The 17,339-nt window shown below is 52.8% G+C and overlaps 1 protein-coding gene and 1 pseudogene across 4 annotated transcripts in view; one reads left to right on the top strand and one right to left on the bottom strand.

Moving 5' to 3' along the window:
- SLC44A2 (solute carrier family 44 member 2 (CTL2 blood group)) overlaps nucleotides 1–12,095 on the top strand; it is a 29,571-nt gene extending 17,476 nt beyond the window's left edge. For 2 of the 4 annotated variants that reach the window (XM_072787260.1, XM_072787259.1), the window contains exons 3-22: nucleotides 840–913; nucleotides 1,037–1,121; nucleotides 1,678–1,762; nucleotides 1,948–2,058; nucleotides 2,132–2,192; nucleotides 2,284–2,407; nucleotides 2,524–2,607; nucleotides 2,697–2,809; nucleotides 5,565–5,696; nucleotides 5,795–5,894; nucleotides 5,977–6,069; nucleotides 6,244–6,328; nucleotides 6,941–7,203; nucleotides 7,289–7,383; nucleotides 8,064–8,167; nucleotides 8,271–8,344; nucleotides 8,433–8,503; nucleotides 8,631–8,719; nucleotides 9,834–9,918; nucleotides 10,767–12,095. In XM_072787260.1, coding sequence (XP_072643361.1) covers nucleotides 840–913; nucleotides 1,037–1,121; nucleotides 1,678–1,762; nucleotides 1,948–2,058; nucleotides 2,132–2,192; nucleotides 2,284–2,407; nucleotides 2,524–2,607; nucleotides 2,697–2,809; nucleotides 5,565–5,696; nucleotides 5,795–5,894; nucleotides 5,977–6,069; nucleotides 6,244–6,328; nucleotides 6,941–7,203; nucleotides 7,289–7,383; nucleotides 8,064–8,167; nucleotides 8,271–8,344; nucleotides 8,433–8,503; nucleotides 8,631–8,719; nucleotides 9,834–9,918; nucleotides 10,767–10,873 — 2,035 coding nt within the window. In that variant the 3' untranslated portion in view covers nucleotides 10,874–12,095. Of the gene's footprint in view, nucleotides 1–839; nucleotides 914–1,036; nucleotides 1,122–1,677; nucleotides 1,763–1,947; nucleotides 2,059–2,131; nucleotides 2,193–2,283; nucleotides 2,408–2,523; nucleotides 2,608–2,696; nucleotides 2,810–5,564; nucleotides 5,697–5,794; nucleotides 5,895–5,976; nucleotides 6,070–6,243; nucleotides 6,329–6,940; nucleotides 7,204–7,288; nucleotides 7,384–8,063; nucleotides 8,168–8,270; nucleotides 8,345–8,432; nucleotides 8,504–8,630; nucleotides 8,720–9,833; nucleotides 9,919–10,369 lie in introns of all 4 variants that reach the window. The other 2 variants (XM_072787261.1, XM_072787258.1) reach the window with 1 other exon arrangement.
- Nucleotides 12,096–13,632: 1,537 nt separating this feature from the next.
- LOC140611530 (small nucleolar RNA SNORA70) lies at nucleotides 13,633–13,759 on the bottom strand (annotated as a pseudogene).
- Between the last annotated feature and the right edge of the window lie 3,580 nt (nucleotides 13,760–17,339).

Here is a 17,339-nt window from a genome sequence, read left to right as displayed (position 1 = left end):
AACTGAGTTACCTAGGTGTCTCAAAATATGAATTTTTAAATGTGCAGTTCTTTGTTCCAAAGAGTAAAATTCTAGGGAAAAAAATTCTCCATAAACCCGGCATACCTGGATAAAAATGTATGGTGTAGCTGCCTTTTTGAAAATGGCAGAAACCAACAATCTGAATGTCCATCCGTTGGAACTAGTTTGATAAGTTACTCTTGACCACAGGGTCATGAGTTCCAGCCCTAGGTTGGGTGTAGAGATTACTAAAATAAGTAAATAAATAAACTTAAAAAAGAAAAGACTCCCAAGAAATCATTAACAGAGGTTACTTATAGGGAGAGAGGCTGCGTGGGTGACTTATTTTAATATTGCATGTATTCCTGTATGGAATTCTTCATGTTTAATCTTATAGTAATAAAAAGAGCTTAAATTATGTATGGATGTATGTATTTTTAAAATAATTTAAATTTTAAAAAACATTTAATACCTGTTGCTATTCAAGGTGGGGGGAAATGAGCACTCTCAAAAGAGAGCTGAACATTGTGGCCAACTGCTTCAAGAACAGTGTAGCATTAGGTATCAACATGTAAGTTGTGTGAGACTGGCTCAGTCCCTGGAGCATGTGATTCCTAGTCTTAGGGTTGTGAGTTCGAGCCTGGTGTTGGTGTAGAGCTTGCTTTAAAAATAAATAAATAAATAAGAATAAAATGTAGGTGCTTTTTGGTACAGCATTCACACCACAGGGACATATGTCCAAATAACATATGGATGTAGGTATATGTCCAGGGCAAGATGGGGTTCATGATACACAGGGCCCCAAGGCTCCCACCCTGATGCTGTTCCCTGTTCTCCAGGGGCTGCACAGACATCATCTGCTGTGTGTTCCTCCTCCTGGCCATTGTGGGCTATGTGGCTGTAGGCATCATAGGTGAGTGGAGGGGGGCCCAGGATCGGGGTTCCAAGGTGGGAGGACGAGCCACAGCCTCTAAGGCAGAAATGGGGATGGTGCTGAAGAATGGCAGTGCCTCAGTGTCCCTGGATCCCTCCACAGCCTGGACCCATGGGGACCCTCGGAAGGTGATCTACCCTACTGATAGCCGAGGCGAGTTCTGCGGGCAGAAGGGCACAAAAAATGCGTGAGTCTGGCTCCTTGGGGACCTGGTGGGACTGGAGAGGTGCGGGCAGGATGGCTTCATGAGCACTGGGGAGAAGGTTCTAGGTTTCCCCCACCTCCACTATCCATTAGTTCAGTCAACAAATGCTTATAAATCTCCCACCATCCATCCCCAACCACTGTTCTAGGCTTTGAGGACACTGCACTAAATGAGACATTAAGAGTCTTGTCCTCTGGTAGCTCACAATTTAGGGGAAGGACTGAGAGGAAACAGTCCCTGATCTGATGTCAGGCGGGGATGAACAGTGAGCTAAAGGTGATTCAATCCAGGCTGTGCCACTCTCTGGCTGTGTGAGCTAGGGCAAGTGTCTCAACCTCTCTGGGCCTCATTTTCCTCATCTCTGAAATGGGGATCATCACAGTCCCACCCTCAGGAGACTGTTGGGCTGGATCGATGAGCCAGTAGGCAGAGCTTAGAAGAGCTTGGGGTTGCTGCTACTAGAGTTGCTTGCATTAGATATTTTACGTCAGGAGGTTGAGAAGCCTTGACAGTTTTCATATCCCTCCCCCAACCCTAGGAACAAACCCTTCCTGTTTTATTTCAACATCGTGAAGTGTGCCAGCCCCCTGGTCCTGCTGGAATTCCAGTGTCCCACCCCTCAGGTAATTTGGCCATTTCCCATCTTCTTTGCTACCCCTGCTTTCCTTTACCAGGTCATTTTCTCCCTCTAGGGACAGCTGCTCTTGGCCTTTTCTTTTCCCTGGTGAATGGGAGGTGGGGCCTCTGTCCTGGGTGGGGCCTGGCTGTCTATCTTGATCCCCCCAACCCCGGCCTCCTGCTCCCCAAGATCTGCGTGGAGAAGTGCCCTGACCGTTACCTCACCTACCTGAACGCTCAGAAATCCCAGGACTTTGAATACTACAAGCAGTTCTGTGTGCCTGGCTTCCAGAACAACAAGGTGAGGGGAGCCTAGGTAGGGGCAGGTGCAGGGTGCTGACCTGGGGCATTAACCCCTCTCCCTTTCTTGCTAGGGTGTGGCTGAAGTGCTTCGGGATGGCGACTGCCCTGCTGTACTCATCCCCAGCAAACCTTGTGAGTTTGGGGTTCTAGAAACGGGGGCGGGGCGGAGTTGGGGGGGTTTCAGGGGCTCGGCCTGACTGGTCTCATTCCCTGCTCCACGCAGTGGCCCGGCGATGCTTCCCAGCCATCCACGCCCACAAGGGGGTCCTCATGGTGGGCAATGAGACGACCTACGAGGATGGGCATGGCTTTCGAAAAAACATCACAGAGCTGGTGGAGGGAGCCAAGTGAGGACCGCGGCCCACCACATCGGCGTCCTACTTTCTGGGGTGGGCCAGGGCATCCCCTGGGGCTGGCCCGATCAGGGAAGGGCTCTCACACGAGCCTTGTTGCCTGTCCCCAGGAAGGCCAACGGGGTCCTGGAGGCCCGGCAGCTGGCCATGCGGATATTTGAAGATTACACGGTCTCCTGGTACTGGATAGTCATGTAAGTTGGGGAGGAGTGTGGTCCTCCCAGTCTGTGTAGGCTGAGGCTGGTGAGGATGCGGTCTGCCCATGCCCTCATTTTATCCCCAGAGGCCTGGTCATCGCTATGCTGATGAGCCTCCTCTTCATCGTCCTGCTCCGCTTCCTGGCCGGCATCATGGTCTGGGTGATGATCATCATGGTGATTCTGGTGCTGGGCTATGGTACGTCTCCCACTCCGTGACCCCTCCCCACCCCGCAGTCTACAAAACGCCAGTGCTCTTTGACCTGCCAGTGGCCCTCAAGAATCTTGTCCTAAACCATCAGACATTCTCCGGCTTTTATTTGGCCTATTTGTGAGGAAGTTCATCTCGGCATTGTCTATGGGAGCAGTACTTGGAACCTCAGTGTTTATCGATGGGGATGAGTTAAATTGTAGCCTTCCAGATGGGGCCTGGATCTGTACTTTACCCCAAAAAGCATTCTCAAGGAGACCACTTAGCACAATGGTTACAGATGGGTGCTCTGGTACCAGACAGCTGGGGATGAAGTGCTGGCTCTCCCGGTTCCCTCCTCTGTGACCTCAGGCAGGTGACTCAACCTCCCTGTACCTCAATTTCTTCCTCTGTAAAGTGGGGATAATTGGTATTTACTAGTTAGGAGGCTTAATGAGAAAAAGCATGCAGATGAGGTAGGGGGAGGGTCCTGTAGATCTCAGGCTTGTGGCAGCCAGAGGCAATGCGCAAAACTCAGTGCTTCACATTCTGATTATTCAGATAAACATTCCCAGGGGGAAGATGTCTGATAGGCAACCCAAGGTGAAGACGTAGATATTAAGATACTCATGTTAATGGTGGTTTCTAGCTGAGTGCTGGTTTTTGAGGCAAATGGTTTTTGTTTGTTTTGTTTTTAAGATTTTAGTTTCAAGAAATCTCTACACCCAGTGTCAGACTCAACTCACGACCCTCAGATCAAGAATCTCATGCTCTCATGACTGAGCCAGCCAGGCCCCTTGGTTTCCTTTTTCCTTTCCTTTCCTTTCCTTTCCTTTCCTTTCCTTTCCTTTCCTTTCCTTTCCTTTCCTTTCCTTTCCTTTCCTTTCCTTCTTTTCTTTTCTTTTCTTTTCTTTTCTTTTCTTTTTTCCTTTCCTTTCCTTTCCTTTCCTTTCCTTTCCTTTCCTTTCCTTTCCTTTCCTTTCCTTTCCTTTCTTTTCTTTCTTTTCAGATTTTATTTATTCATTCATGAGAGATACAGAGAGACAGAGAGGCAGAGACACAGGCAGAGGGAGAAGCAGGCTCCATGCAGGGAGCCTGATATGGGACTCGATCCTGGGACCTGGGGATCACGCCCTGAGCCAAAAGAAGACACTCAACTGCTGAGCCACCTAGGCGTCCCTATTTTTTTTTTTTATTTTACTTTATCTGCATTTTACAATTTTATTCTACAAAGAGCTAAGGGAAATATTGAAAATCCCTAATGCCACCCCACTGAACGTTAATACCCACATCCTCCATCCCCACCCATGAATCATCGTTACTGGGTGGCCAGGAAAGCCTCAGGTTACATAGCATCCTGGCACCTATTCAGCCACTCATTTACGCATGCATGCATCAAACCTGTATTGAGTGTCTGTATGTCCTGGGCAGTTTTCTAGGTCTGGGGGTGTGCACAAGAAATAATAAACCTGGGCAGCCTGGGTGGCTCAGTGGTTTAGCACTGCCTTTAGCTCAGGGCCTGATCCTGGAGACTCAGGATCGAGTCCCATGACAGGCTCCCTGCATGGAGCCTGCTTCTCCCTCTGCCTGTGTCTCTGCCTCTGTGTGTGTGTGTGCCTCTCATGAATAAATAGATAAGATCAGGGATCCCTGGGTGGCGCAGCGGTTTGGCGCCTGCCTTTGGCCCAGGGCGCGATCCTGGAGACCCGGGATCGAATCCCACGTCGGGCTCCCTACATGGAGCCTGCTTCTCCCTCTGCCTGTGTCTCTGCCTCTCTCTCTCTCTGTGACTATCATAAATAAATAAATAAAATCTTAAAAAAAAATAAAAAAAAATAGATAAGATCATTTATAAATAAATAAATAAATAAATAAATAAATAAATAAATAAATAACCAGGGGACGCCTGGCTAGCTCAGTCCGGGGAGCCTGCAACTCTTTGATCTCCGGGTTGTGAGTTTAAACCCCATGTTGGATACAGATTACTACAAATAAAATCTTAAAATAATAATAGTAAACCAGAAAAACCTCTAGAAGGTCCAAGCAGAGAGAAGGGATAAGACATTGAGGGTGAGGGGGTGCATTTCGAAATGGGAAAAATGGTTTGGGAAGGTCTTATTAGAAGGTGACATTTGAGTAGAGATAGGAGAGTGTGAGGAATCCAGTACTAAGCAGCAGGAACAACAAATACAAAGGCTCGGAGGCAGGGCGCCCGGGAGGCTCACTCTCCTAAGCATCTGATTCTTGATTTCGGCTCAGGTCATGATCTCAGAGTCCTGCGATCAAGCCCCCACATCACATCAGGCTTCCCGCTCAATGGGGAGTCTGCTTGGGATTCTCTCTCCCTCTCCCACTGACCTTTACCCCCTACTCCCCCACCCCGGCCCCAAAGGAATAAATAAATAATCTTTTTTTTTTTTAATTTTTTTTTTTTATTTTATTTATGATAGTCAGAGAGAGAGAGAGAGAGAGAGAGAGGCAGAGACATAGGCAGAGGGAGAAGCAGGCTCCATGCACCGGGAGCCCGACGTGGGATTCGATCCTGGGTCTCCAGGATCGCGCCCTAGGCCAAAGGCAGGCGCCAAACCGCTGCGCCACCCAGGGATCCCCATAAATAAATAATCTTGATAAAGGCTTGGAGTCAGGAGCAAGCAATGTCAGCCCCTCTCAGCTTTCGTTCTTGCTTCTGCTCACTGGGGGTGCTCCTACCTGCTTTGCAATGTTGGGGGAGCATTTGGTGGACTGAGGTCGGTCCCCCGTGCAGGAATATTTCACTGCTACATGGAGTACATGCGACTGCGAGGCGAGGCCGGCTCTGACATCTCCCTGGTGGACCTTGGCTTCCAGACCGACCTTCGCGTGTACCTGCATTTGCGGCAGACGTGGATGGCCTTCAGTGAGTCCCAGCCCCCCCGCACGTCTTACCCCTGGTGAGGCCTGGGAGGGAGTGGGGACAGGCGGCTGGCAGACTCGGCCCCCCTCTGCCTCCCGCAGTGATCATTCTGAGCATCCTTGAGGTCATTATCATCTTGCTGCTCATCTTTCTGCGGAAGAGAATTCTCATCGCCATCGCGCTCATCAAAGAAGCCAGCAGGTGGGTGCCAGGGTGCCGGGGGCTGGGCTGGGGTGGTCCCAGGGCCTCCCGGGCTCTGATGCCTGTGTCTACTCTTCCCCAGGGCTGTGGGATACGTGATGTGCTCCCTGCTATACCCACTGGTCACCTTTCTCCTGCTGTGCCTTTGCATCGCCTACTGGGCCAGCACTGCTGTGTATCCACCCTCAGACCCGGACGCCTGACCCCGGGGGTGGCTAAGGGCCAAACTTGCCTGGAAGTCACCTGCGACTTGGGGGGCAGGGCCAGAACCCAGTGGGGGGATGGATCCTTTCTCACGAGCTAGTGGGGCCCGTAATCCCAAAACTCAGGTTCCTTAACGAACCTCCAGCTTCCTGTCCACTTCCAACGAAGCGGTCTATAAGATCTTTGATGATGGCACCTGCCAATTTGCTGGGAAAACCTGCAACCCTGAGGTGGGGGTCGGCTATTTCGCCAGCAGCCCACAGACTATTTGAAACTTCTTGTCCCCACTTGGGGACCATTCAACAAACATTTGGTGCCTACTGTATACCCTGTGCTGGATTTCGGGAACATCGAGGGGAAGAGACCCAACTTGGTGGCCCCCACCCCACCCTGAATGCTGAACAAACTACCCATCTTTCTCCCCGTGACTCCATTCCCTGCCCCATAACCCTCCCTTAACCCAAAGATGACCACTTCTTGCTTCTGGAACCCCTTCCTTGCCTTTCATAAGCCCCTATCCTGAATTTTGTGGTCCTCCTACTGATCTCTGCCATTCTTGTCCTGTCCACGTGGCCGCTGTATTGACACATAACCCCACCCTGATCCCCAGGATAGCTTATCCTGTCTCTCTGACACCCATGGAGTCAATGTTCCCGTCTTGCTTCTAAAACCCCTTTTATAACCCCCAGTACTGAACCCTCGCCCCCCCATCCCTTGACTTAACTCTGATTCCCATGACTCCTGTCCCACCCCATGGTCTATCTGACCCAGACCTGATGCCTGGAACCCACTCGGAAACCCGGGCCCCTCTGGTGTGACATGGCTCTGCATCCCTCCCGCAGACCTTCGCCTCCTCCAACGAATCCCGCCTGTGCCCTGGTGCCCACTGCCAGTTTGCCTTCTACGGTGGTGAGTCGGGCTACCATCGGGCCCTGCTGGGCCTGCAGATCTTCAATGCCTTCATGTTCTTCTGGCTGGCCAACTTCGTGCTGGCCCTGGGCCAGGTCACACTAGCTGGGGCCTTCGCCTCCTACTACTGGGCCCTGCACAAGCCAGATGACCTGCCTGCTTTCCCACTCTTCTCTGCCTTTGGCCGGGCACTCAGGTGGGTCTCCCTGTGGCTTGGGGGTGGGGACAAGATGGAGTGGAGGAGCATTGGTCCAGCCACTGACCATCCCTTTGGCCCGCAGGTACCACACAGGCTCCTTAGCCTTTGGTGCCCTCATTCTGGCCATTGTGCAGATCATCCGAGTGATGCTTGAGTACCTGGATCAGCGCCTGAAAGGTAAGGCCCACCAGTGGCTGGCATTGGCTGCTGGGGGGCAGGGCTGAGGGGCACGTGGAGATTCGTTTATAGGGGTGGGGTTAAGGCAATGGGACTGTGATTTGGTTTCTGCTTGGGGAGCATGGGGGGGTGGGGCAGTTTGAACGGTGAGTTCCCGGAGCTGCTAGGATGACTGAGAGAGCCCATTGGGTGGAGTTCTTACCTCTAGGGGGGCAGGACCAAGAGGCCCGGGCCACCATTGGTTCCTGAAGAGGCTAAGATTTGTTTGTGGGAAAGGCAGGGCTAAGACTTTATATTTAATTTGCAGTGGTGAAGCTGGGATTGGTTATTCTTTGGGGAGGGGCCAAGGACTCCGCAAGGATTGGCTTCTGAGTGGGAGGCGGGGCCAGGGCAGGAGTGTGTGGGTTGTGATTGGCTCCTGCCTAGAGGTTGGGTTGAAAGGCTTCATCACTAGGCCCTTCAAGGGGCTCTGGACTGAGAGTCCTGGAGCCAGTTGGTTCCTACTTGGGCGAGGGGCAGGACCCCGAGGGTTTTGGATTCTGGATCGAGTTCCCTCTCCTTGTCCCTTGGAGTACGTGGGCTCCAGGAGTCCAGGACTGTGCATGTAATAAGGAGGTGGGGGATGGGGGTCCCCCAGCAAGGGTCTCCCTTCACCTCTGCATCCCTCTGTTTCCTTTTAGCTGCAGAGAACAAGTTTGCCAAGTTCCTCATGACATGTCTCAAATGCTGTTTCTGGTGCCTGGAGAAATTCATCAGATTCCTCAACAGGAATGCCTACATCATGGTGAGCAGGCCTGGGACGCAGAAGCAGCCCACCAGCTCCTGCTGGGTATGAGGAACCCTCACTCCCAGCCAGGGGGCCTGATCCCCCCCCTTCATCCCTCCAGATTGCCATCTACGGCACCAACTTCTGCACCTCGGCCAGGAATGCCTTCTTCCTGCTGATGAGAAACATCATCAGGTCAGGGACAGCACCATCCTCCGGCTGCCTCCCTTCTCCCCCAGTCCCTGTGCTCGTATTCATGCGTGCTCCTCACTGTCCCCTGCAGAGTGGCCGTCCTCGACAAAGTTACCGACTTCCTTTTCCTGTTGGGCAAACTTCTGATTGTGGGGAGCGTGGGTGAGTACCACCGGCCTGCCTGCCTGGCTGTGGGAGCCTGTCGGGGTGACCTGTGAAGTGCTGTTGGGCCCCGACGTCTTCCTTGAGCCAGAACCCTCACCCATCTTGGTTTCCTCCCTCTCTTCAGGGATCCTGGCTTTCTTCTTTTTCACTCACCGGATCAGGATTGTGCAGGACACAGCACCACCCCTCAATTATTACTGGGTCCCTATACTGGTATGGACCTTTGGGGGTGGGTGGGGTCCAGGGAGAAGGAGGTGGCTGGGGTCTCCTGGTCTCTTTTGACTAGACAGATATGGTTGGAGGCCAGAGGTGGGGGGTGGATTATTTATTCAGTCCGCAGACATGTAGTAAGCACCTACAGTATACCAGGCCCAGGGGGGAGAAAGGGCTTCCTTCCAGAGGACCTAATGTTTCCGAGGCAAATGGACCTTAGTGACTAACGATGTGGGTGGATGCATGATTACAAACAGATACGTGCCACCAAGGAGGGTTCCAGGGAACTGTGGGAGCCTGTGGTGGAGGATTTGGGCAGGTCTGGAAGGCCAGGTGCCTTCACTGTGGAAGTGATATCAGATCTAAGATCTGAAGGAGAAACAGGGAACCTCCAGCCGGAGGAATCAACAAATACAAAGGCCCAGAAGTGGGCCTATGCCAGGAATGAATAGTGAGGAGACTGGTGTGGGGGGAAAGGGGTGGGGATGAGGGCAGGGACGTGATGGGGCCACCAGGGGGTAAGGTCATCACCCTGAGAGCAGTGCAGGCCTTAGAGCCCAGTGACCTAGATTTTTATCGGAGTTCTCTATTTGCTGCCCAAAGATGAGTCAGGTTGAGCAAGTTATTTAATCTCTCCATGGTCCACTCGCTTCAATCCATACATGTTTATCAGATACCTGCCAAGGACCTGTGAGTCTCCAAATTGCTGGGGGGATAGCAGTAAGTGGGACAGATACTGTCTAGTGGGGATGAGGGCATTATCCCCGTAATGCCCTAAACATGCATAAAATTGTTGCCAGATCTCAGAGGTCAGGTGTGCGGTGCTAGGAGAGCATAAAATGGGGCCTAGATGTCAGAAGCAGCTTCTTGAAGAAAGTGGTACCTGAGGACTTGATGTTTGAGCTGAAAGCAGAAGGATAAGGAGACCAAAACTAGACTAAGTCAGGACAAAGGCCCTGGGGTTGAAGAGAACAAGGAGTGAATGGCAGGGCTTAGGATGTTATTCCAGGGAGGGCTGGTCAGCAGGGAAACAGCTGCCGGGAGCCTGGGAGGGCGTGGTGAGCGGGAGGTGCTCTAGGAGCTGGGGTGGAAACAGCGTGGCTCCTCTTGCTAGACGGTGATCATCGGCTCCTACCTGATTGCCCATGGCTTCTTCAGTGTCTACGGCATGTGTGTGGACACGTTGTTCCTCTGCTTCTGTGAGTGACCCCTCAGCCCAGCCCTTGCCAGGCCCTGACTGCCTTCTCCCCTCTGGGCATAACATCTGATGGGGCTTTGTACTGGACGGCCGGGCGCCCCCCCGCTTCCCCGGGGACCCGGCTGTGGCGCGGCAGAGGGCCCTGGCATGCATTCTCAGCCTCCTCCCTACGCTCGGAGCTGCTCCGACCCGTTGCCCCCTGGTCCAGGCTGCAGCTACAACGCTGCGCCCCTGGGCCCTCGGCTTCGGAGTCTCTGGCTTTGTTGGGGGGGGTTTTGTGGCTGCTACTAACTCTGGTCTCTCCATCTGTCTGTTTTTTTTTGTTTTTTGTTTTTTTCTTTTCTCTTCCTCTACTCCATGCCTGCTGGCTTCCCTGTTCTTCCCCGCCTCCCTCTTTCCCTCCCTTCCTGACCACCCCATTTCCCCCCTGCCGGTTCCTGGGGGGAGCCCAGGTGAGGACCTGGAAAGGAATGACGGCTCTCAGGAGCGACCCTACTTCATGTCGCCCGAGCTGAGAGACATCCTGTTGAAGGGGAGTGCGGAGGAGGAGGGGAAGCGGGCAGAAGTCGAGGAGTAGAGAGCAAGGGAGGGAGGCGTGGGGGCCAGGCAGGCCTCCTCGTTTCCTCCCTGTAGACCGGGGGTGCATGCGGGGCGACCCTGCCTGGGAGCGCGGGGAGCGTGTGTGTCCCGTTCCCGAGCCCACCACAGCCTGCCCCTCTGTGGTCCCAGTGTGTCTTGCTTCCTAACCCTCTGAGGCTTCTCTATGGCCCTGGTCCTTGCGCCCTGTCCCCAGAGGCCCCTGCCCATGGGCTCCCCTCATGCCACCGTCTCTGGGGCCTCTCTCCGCAGTGGAGGACCTGGAGAGGAATGATGGCTCAGCCGAGAGGCCTTACTTCATGTCTCCCAACCTTAAGAGGCTCTTGAACAAGACCAACAAGAAGCTGGCGGAGTCCTAAAGGCCCCGCTCCCCGCCCCCCCACCTTTCCAGAAGTCTCACACTGGGTGCTCGGCAGCTGGGTCAGAAGCCCTGGCCCCTGGGCTCACCTGAAGTCCTATCACTGCCGCCTCCCCCCTCCCCTCCACCGCCAACCATCCAGTTACTGCTGGATTCCAGGGACCTGGAGGATTTGGGGCATCTCCTTCCTGTGCCAAGGGGCAGTTGGATTTTCACGGCAGCGCCCCAGAACTGCACAGGTCACTTCAGTCCTCACTGGCCTGGACAGTGGGGAGAAGTCTGGTGAGGCCTCTTGACGTCTGGCATGCAGTGGGGCCTGGGCCGCCTCATGCTTCCTGTTCCCCTCTGACAACGGGGCGGCCTTTGTGTCTGCAAGAGGGGTGGCTCTAGCAAGCTCCAGCTTCTAAGGGCCCCCCCACGTTCGTTCGCTCGCTGGTGTCTGCCCAGGCCAGGACTGAGCCCCTCCTCCGCGGCTGAACAGCTGGCACACAGGCTGCCACATGCATTTCTTTATTATTATTTTTTAACCTGGACATGCATTAAAGGGTCTATTAGCTTTTTCTGTCTGTCTCAACGGCTGAGATGGGGCCAGCTGTGGAGTGCCTTCTGTCCCCGCCTCCCCACCGAGCGTGGCTGGGGTGGGGGGAGTGGCGGCGTGGCCAGGTGGGGGTGTCTCCTGGCATGGGAGGCCACAGCAGGGGGATCCTGGAAGGAGAGGGAGAGTCTGTCGGGGGAGGGCAGCAGGGAGCGGAAGGTGTGGAGCCGGCCCAGAGCAGGAGGGAGGAGCCCGCTAAGAGCTGCTTAATGGAAACCTGCTGGTGAATGTCCCCCCATCTGCCAGTGATCGACACAGCTCTTTGTAAGAGAGAAGGCAGCTGAATCCGCCCAAGGGACGGTGTTAGGAGAAGGGGTGGGGGCAGATGCTGTGGGCAACCCCCCTCCCTACCCCCCGCCCTATCACTTCACCTTGAGGATCCTTTTGCCAAATTTGTTGAATGCTGGGGACCTCCAGGTCCCACCCCCACCCCACCCTGACCCCCGGCCATATCCCCGTATCATGCCTTTGCTCATCAGCACCTTGGCAGCCTCCCAGAGAGGGAGAAACCCAGCCTGGGGTCCCCGTCTCCTGTGCCTGCCCGCCAGCCCTCAGGCCCCCCGGCCTGTTTGCACACTCTCGCGTGTTAACTGCATTCCAACCACTAATAAAGTGCCTATTGTACAGAGCCCGGGCCTGGAGTGTTTGTGGAGGGAGTAGGAGGCTGGTAGGGGGAACCCCCGCTTCGCTGGCCCTGGGATTGAGCCTCTGAGCTGGGCCGAGTCCCCCGAGGGAACGAGGGAGGGCAGGAAGGCCTCTGTCTGCCGGCCCCATCTCTGCCTGAACTGCACGGTGCGGGCAGCTCAGATTTCTCCTGAACAAAATGCCTCTTATGAGGCTCTGCTCCCCGGACTCCAGAATGCGACGAGGGCCTGTCCACCTCCTCAGTCACACGGCCTGGACACATGCCCCCAGGTCCTGGCACCTGAGGCACCCACAGTCTAGTCCAGCCTCTTGGGACCTGCAGAGCTGCGAATTGCTAAGCCCCTGCCCGGCCGCCTCCAGGCTCGCTGCTGCCCCCTGCTGCCAGCTATCTGTCACTGTCACTGCTGGGCCCAATGCCACGCCTTCACTGCCTGCCTTTGTATCTCCGCCCTTGGAATTTTTTAATAGCCACCATTTCTTTCTTTCTTTTCTCTTTCTCTCTTTCTTTCTCTCTCTCTCTTTTTTTTTTTTTATAAATTTTTATTTATTTATGATAGTCACACAGAGAGAGAGAGGCAGAGACACAGGCAGAGGGAGAAGCAGGCTCCATGCACCGGGAGCCCGACGTGGGATTCGATCCTGGGTCTTCAGGATCGTGCCCTGGGCCAAAGGCAGGCGCCAAACCGCTGTGCCACCCAGGGATCCCATCTTTCTTTTTCTTTCTTTCTTTCTTTCTTTCTTTCTTTCTTTCTTTCTTTCTTTCTTTCTTTCTTCTTTCTTTCTTTTTCTTTCTTTCTTTCTTTCTTTCTTTCTTTCTTTCTTCTCATTCTTCCCTTTTTCTTTTTTCCTTTTTCTTTCTTTCCTCTTTTCTTCTTTCTTTCTTTCCTCTTTTCTTCTTTCTTTCTTTCCTTTTTTTTCTTCAGGAAGTAGGATTTATGAATAGGGTTGAGGTGGTGTAAGGTTCTCATGAGTGCAGAGCCCTCCGTTTGTCCAAGGGGCAAGGATTAGGGATGTATTTGACCCCAGGGCCATCTGGGATGAGCTGCTCATCAGCCACCATGTCATCAAATTCATCCACGATGGGGAAGCCTGGGTGGCTCAGTGGTTGATGGTCTGCCCTTGGCTCAGGGCGTGGTCCTGGGGTCCTGGGTTGGAGTCTCACATCCAGCTTCCAGCATGGCGCTTGCTTCTTCCTCTGCTTGTGTCTCTGCCTTTCTCTGTCTCTCTTGAATAAATAAAATCTTTTTTAAAAATTAAAAAAAAATTCGTCCGGATTAAACTTAGTGAAGCTCCACTTCTTGGAGATGTGGATCTTCTGGCAGCCAGGGAACTTGAACTTGGCCCTGCATAGGGCCTCAATCACATGCTCCTTATTCTGCAGCTTGGTAAGAGGCACATAATGACTTGGCCAATGTGGACCCTGGCTACTGTGCCCTGGGGCTTCCCAAAGACACCTCGCATACCTGTCTGTGGCATAGATTGGAGATAGCATGATGTCAGACCTCAAAGCCCATCATAAAGGCTGTCTCCGAGGTCCCTTAGGGCAACCCATACAATCAACAGGCTGCATACACTACCAAGGACACTACTATTTGCAGTCATGGCACACTGGGCCCTTGAGAGCACAGTCGGCTTAATTGACTGCAGAATAGCCACCATTTCTTCAGTCCTTCCTAGCTGCATACCATAAGCCACTTCGGAATTATTTGAGGCCAGAGATTGGGCCACATTTCTAAGCGTTGCCCAGTGGGAAAGGGACTTAGAAGGCATTTGCACCCAGGTCTCCTCCATCCCAAGCTCTTACCTGTTATCCTGTACCATCACTCTCTGGGGTCCCTTGTTTGCCTCAATTGTCTGAGTCTTTTTCCTTATCCCCAGTGTCTGCTAGCCCTGCCTCCAAAAAACCTTACCACCCCTCCCCGTTCAGTCCCCCTTGTCACTCACCTGAACCAACGTGGTCTCCTGCCCAGGTGCCTGGCCCCTGCCATCACCTCCCCTTCTCCATAGTTCCCCACACAGGTGCAAAAGGTGCTTGTGAACACTCTAGTGAGTTCACACCCTTTCTCTGCTCAAGAACCCTCCATGGCTTCCACTTTGTTCAGCATCACAGACGGTCTTCATTGCAGCCCATGAGGCCCTGTCCCATCTGCCCCATCAGCAATCCTTCGCTGACTGATCCAGCCTCCATGGCCCCAGGGCTTGTGCCCGAAAGGATCCCCACCTTGCTTTTTGTGTGGCTAGCTCCTCATCCATTGGCTTTCAGCTCAGGGATCACCTCCTCCAGGAAGCCTCTAGTGATCAATGAAGGTTGGCCTCCCTTGGTGACCACACATCACTCTATTTTTTTATTTTTATTTTTTTCACTCTATTTTTTTCATGGCATTTGTCACAATCTGCATCTATTTATGTTTAAAATTTTTATTTATATTAGAGATAGTGCACAAGCAAGGGGAGTGGCAGAGGGAGAGGGGAGAAGCAGTTTTCTCCCTGAGCAGGGAGCCCAATGTGGGGCTCCATTCCAGGACCCTGAGATCATGACCTGAGCCTAAAGGCATACACTTAGCCAACTGAGCCACCCAGAGCCCCTGCAATTATTTGTATTTTCATTTATTGTTTAGCCTCCCCAGCCAGAATATCAGCTTAAAGGGGATAGAAATCTTGTCTGTTTTAACCACCTTATCCCACAGCAGGGCAGTGCACGGTACACAGTAGGTACTCAGTATACAGGCAGAGAACAGCTGAATGACTGCAAAAGCTTAGCCCAGTGCCCAGCCTGGGGGAAGTGCACAGTGTGAACCACTGTTATATTAGGATATGCCAGTGTTTAGGTTTCCAGTCTTTTATGAATGGTTAAAATTCTCTGGCTGCTGTGTGCAGAGACTATTATACAAAAGTAGAAGCAGGAAGGCCAATGAGGTCACTGCAGGGGTGCCTGGCTGGCTGAATCAGTAGAGCATGTGACTCTTGGCCTCAGGGTTATGAGTTCCAGCCTCACATTGGGCATGGAGCCTACTTAAAACAAATTTCTTTTTTAAAGATTTATTCATGAGAGACATAGAGAGGCAGAGAGAGAAGCAGGCTCACTGTGGGGAGCCCGATGCAGGACTCAATCCCAGGACCCTGGGATTATGATCCAAGCCAAAGGCAGATTCTCAACCACTGAGCCCCCCAGGTGTCCCCAAAAAAAAGATTTAAAAAAAAAAGTTATTGTTGGGCAGTCCCAGTGGCTCAGCGGTTTAGCACTGCCTTCAGCCCAGGGCCTGATCCTGGAGACCCGGAATCAAGTTCCATGTCAGGTTCCCTGCATGGAGCCTGCTCCTCCCTCTGCCTGTATCTCTGTGCTCCCCACCACCCCCCCGCCCCGTGTGTCTCTTATGAATAAATAAAATCTTAAAAAAAAAAAGTTATTGCACTCATCTGAGCACCTGCTGCTGGAGACTAGACTCAGGTGATCTTGGTGAAGATGAAAAGCATGCAGAGTTGGGGTGTAATTTGAAGATGGAGTTCACTTGATTGATTGCATGTGAGAGAGAGAGAGAGAGAGAGAGAGAGAGAAGTCAAAGAAGCAGGAGGAAGCAGGGCTAGGAGGGGGTAAGCTCAGGTGGGGTCCTGCAGTAGGCACCCATTGCTTGACCTGGCAGGGAACTTGGGAGGTTAAGTGACATCTCAGAGTTGTCCTGAACTGGTAGGTCCAGACTAAAGGTGGCCCAGGAACTGACAATCCCAGGCACATCTGGTTCTCCTGAGCGGGTGGGCAAGTGTCCAGTGTGATCCAGTCTGATCCTCTTGAGTATGTTGGCAATGTGATCCAGAGCCCACGGTAGTAGTTGTCTGAAGAATTGGTGTGCATGCAGTTGTGCAAAAGCCCACACAGCCCTGGCAAGGGTGCAGAGAGACGCTAGAGCTGAAGGGGTCTGGGCAGGTAGGTTTATTTTGGATGTGCTTTATACATAATCTCCAAGGGAAGTGGTCACATAGGCGGTTGGATGTGTGTGTTAGTACTTTATGGGAGAATTCTTGGCTGGAGGCATTTAATCGAGACTGTTTTTGATCGTCTTTTAAAATATATATAAAGACTTTATTATGGGATCCCTGGGTGGCGCAGCGGTTTGGCGCCTGCTTTTGACCCAGGGCGCGATCCTGGAGACCCAGGATCGAATCCCATGTCGGGCTCCCGGTGCATGGAGCCTGCTTCTCCCTCTGCCTGTGTCTCCGCCACTCTCTCTCTCTCTCTCTGTGACTATCAAAAATAAATTTAAAAAAATTAAAAAAAAAAGACTTTATTATTAGAGATTGAGAGAGCAATCTGGGGCGGGAGGGTAGAGGGAAAGGGAAAAACAGACTCCATCACTGAGCAGGGAACTGGACACCTGGCTCTATCCCAGGACCCCGGCATCATGACCTGAGCTGAAGGCCGTTAATCGACTGAGCTACTCAGGTGCCTGAGTGTTTTGACGGTCTTTGAAATCATGGGGCTGGCTGAGATCACCTGGGGAGTAAGTGAAGAGAGAGGTGAGGTCTGAGCTCTGGGGAGAAGGGAAAAAGGTGAACTCAGGGGAGAGCCAGAGAGTCGTGGCTTCTGGAGCTAAGTGGAAAGCAGGAAGTGTGGGCACAAGCGCTCCTGGCTTTAGTGTGGGAAGAAATGAATGCAGTGACTATTTTCTAGTGCAGTAAGGAGGACATCAGCGCAGGGCAGAGCGTGCAGGCACGCTGGAAGACGTAACAAGGTGTGAAAAATTGGGAGAGTGCTGCATGAATGAGCAATGTTAGGATTGTGGGGTTTGGGATGCCTGGGTGGCTCAGTCGGTTGAACGTCTGCCTTTGGCTCACATCATGATCTGAGAGTCAGTCCTGGGATCGAGTCCCGCATCAGGCTCTCTGCCCAGCAGGGAGTGTGCTGCTCCCTCTCCCTCCTACCTCAAATATTTTTAAAAAAGGATTGTGGGTTTTTTCTCCTCCAAACTCACTGAGGTGTGAAGTGCCAGCAGTGGATTTAGTTTAGGATTGACAAAGGGGAGCAGGGGCTTGAGGGCATATGCAAGGGGAGATGTAGGAATGCTAGCTTTCTGCTGCCCCAAACAAGCCCACAGCTTTTGAAGAACTCAGGGTGAAAGCCAAGGTCTCCATTGCCCTGCAGGACCATCCCACCCTTTCTTGGATGGTCCTCCCTCCCTCCTCCCAGCTGGCCTCCTTCCAGCCCCTCAGGCCTCTTTGCTGCTCCTTCCAC

This window comes from Canis lupus, chromosome 19 (assembly GCF_048164855.1).
Source record: "Canis lupus baileyi chromosome 19, mCanLup2.hap1, whole genome shotgun sequence".
Classification (NCBI taxonomy): Eukaryota; Metazoa; Chordata; class Mammalia; order Carnivora; family Canidae; genus Canis; species Canis lupus.
Note: the sequence above shows the minus strand (reverse complement) of the source record. Positions and strands in the feature narration are given on the sequence as shown.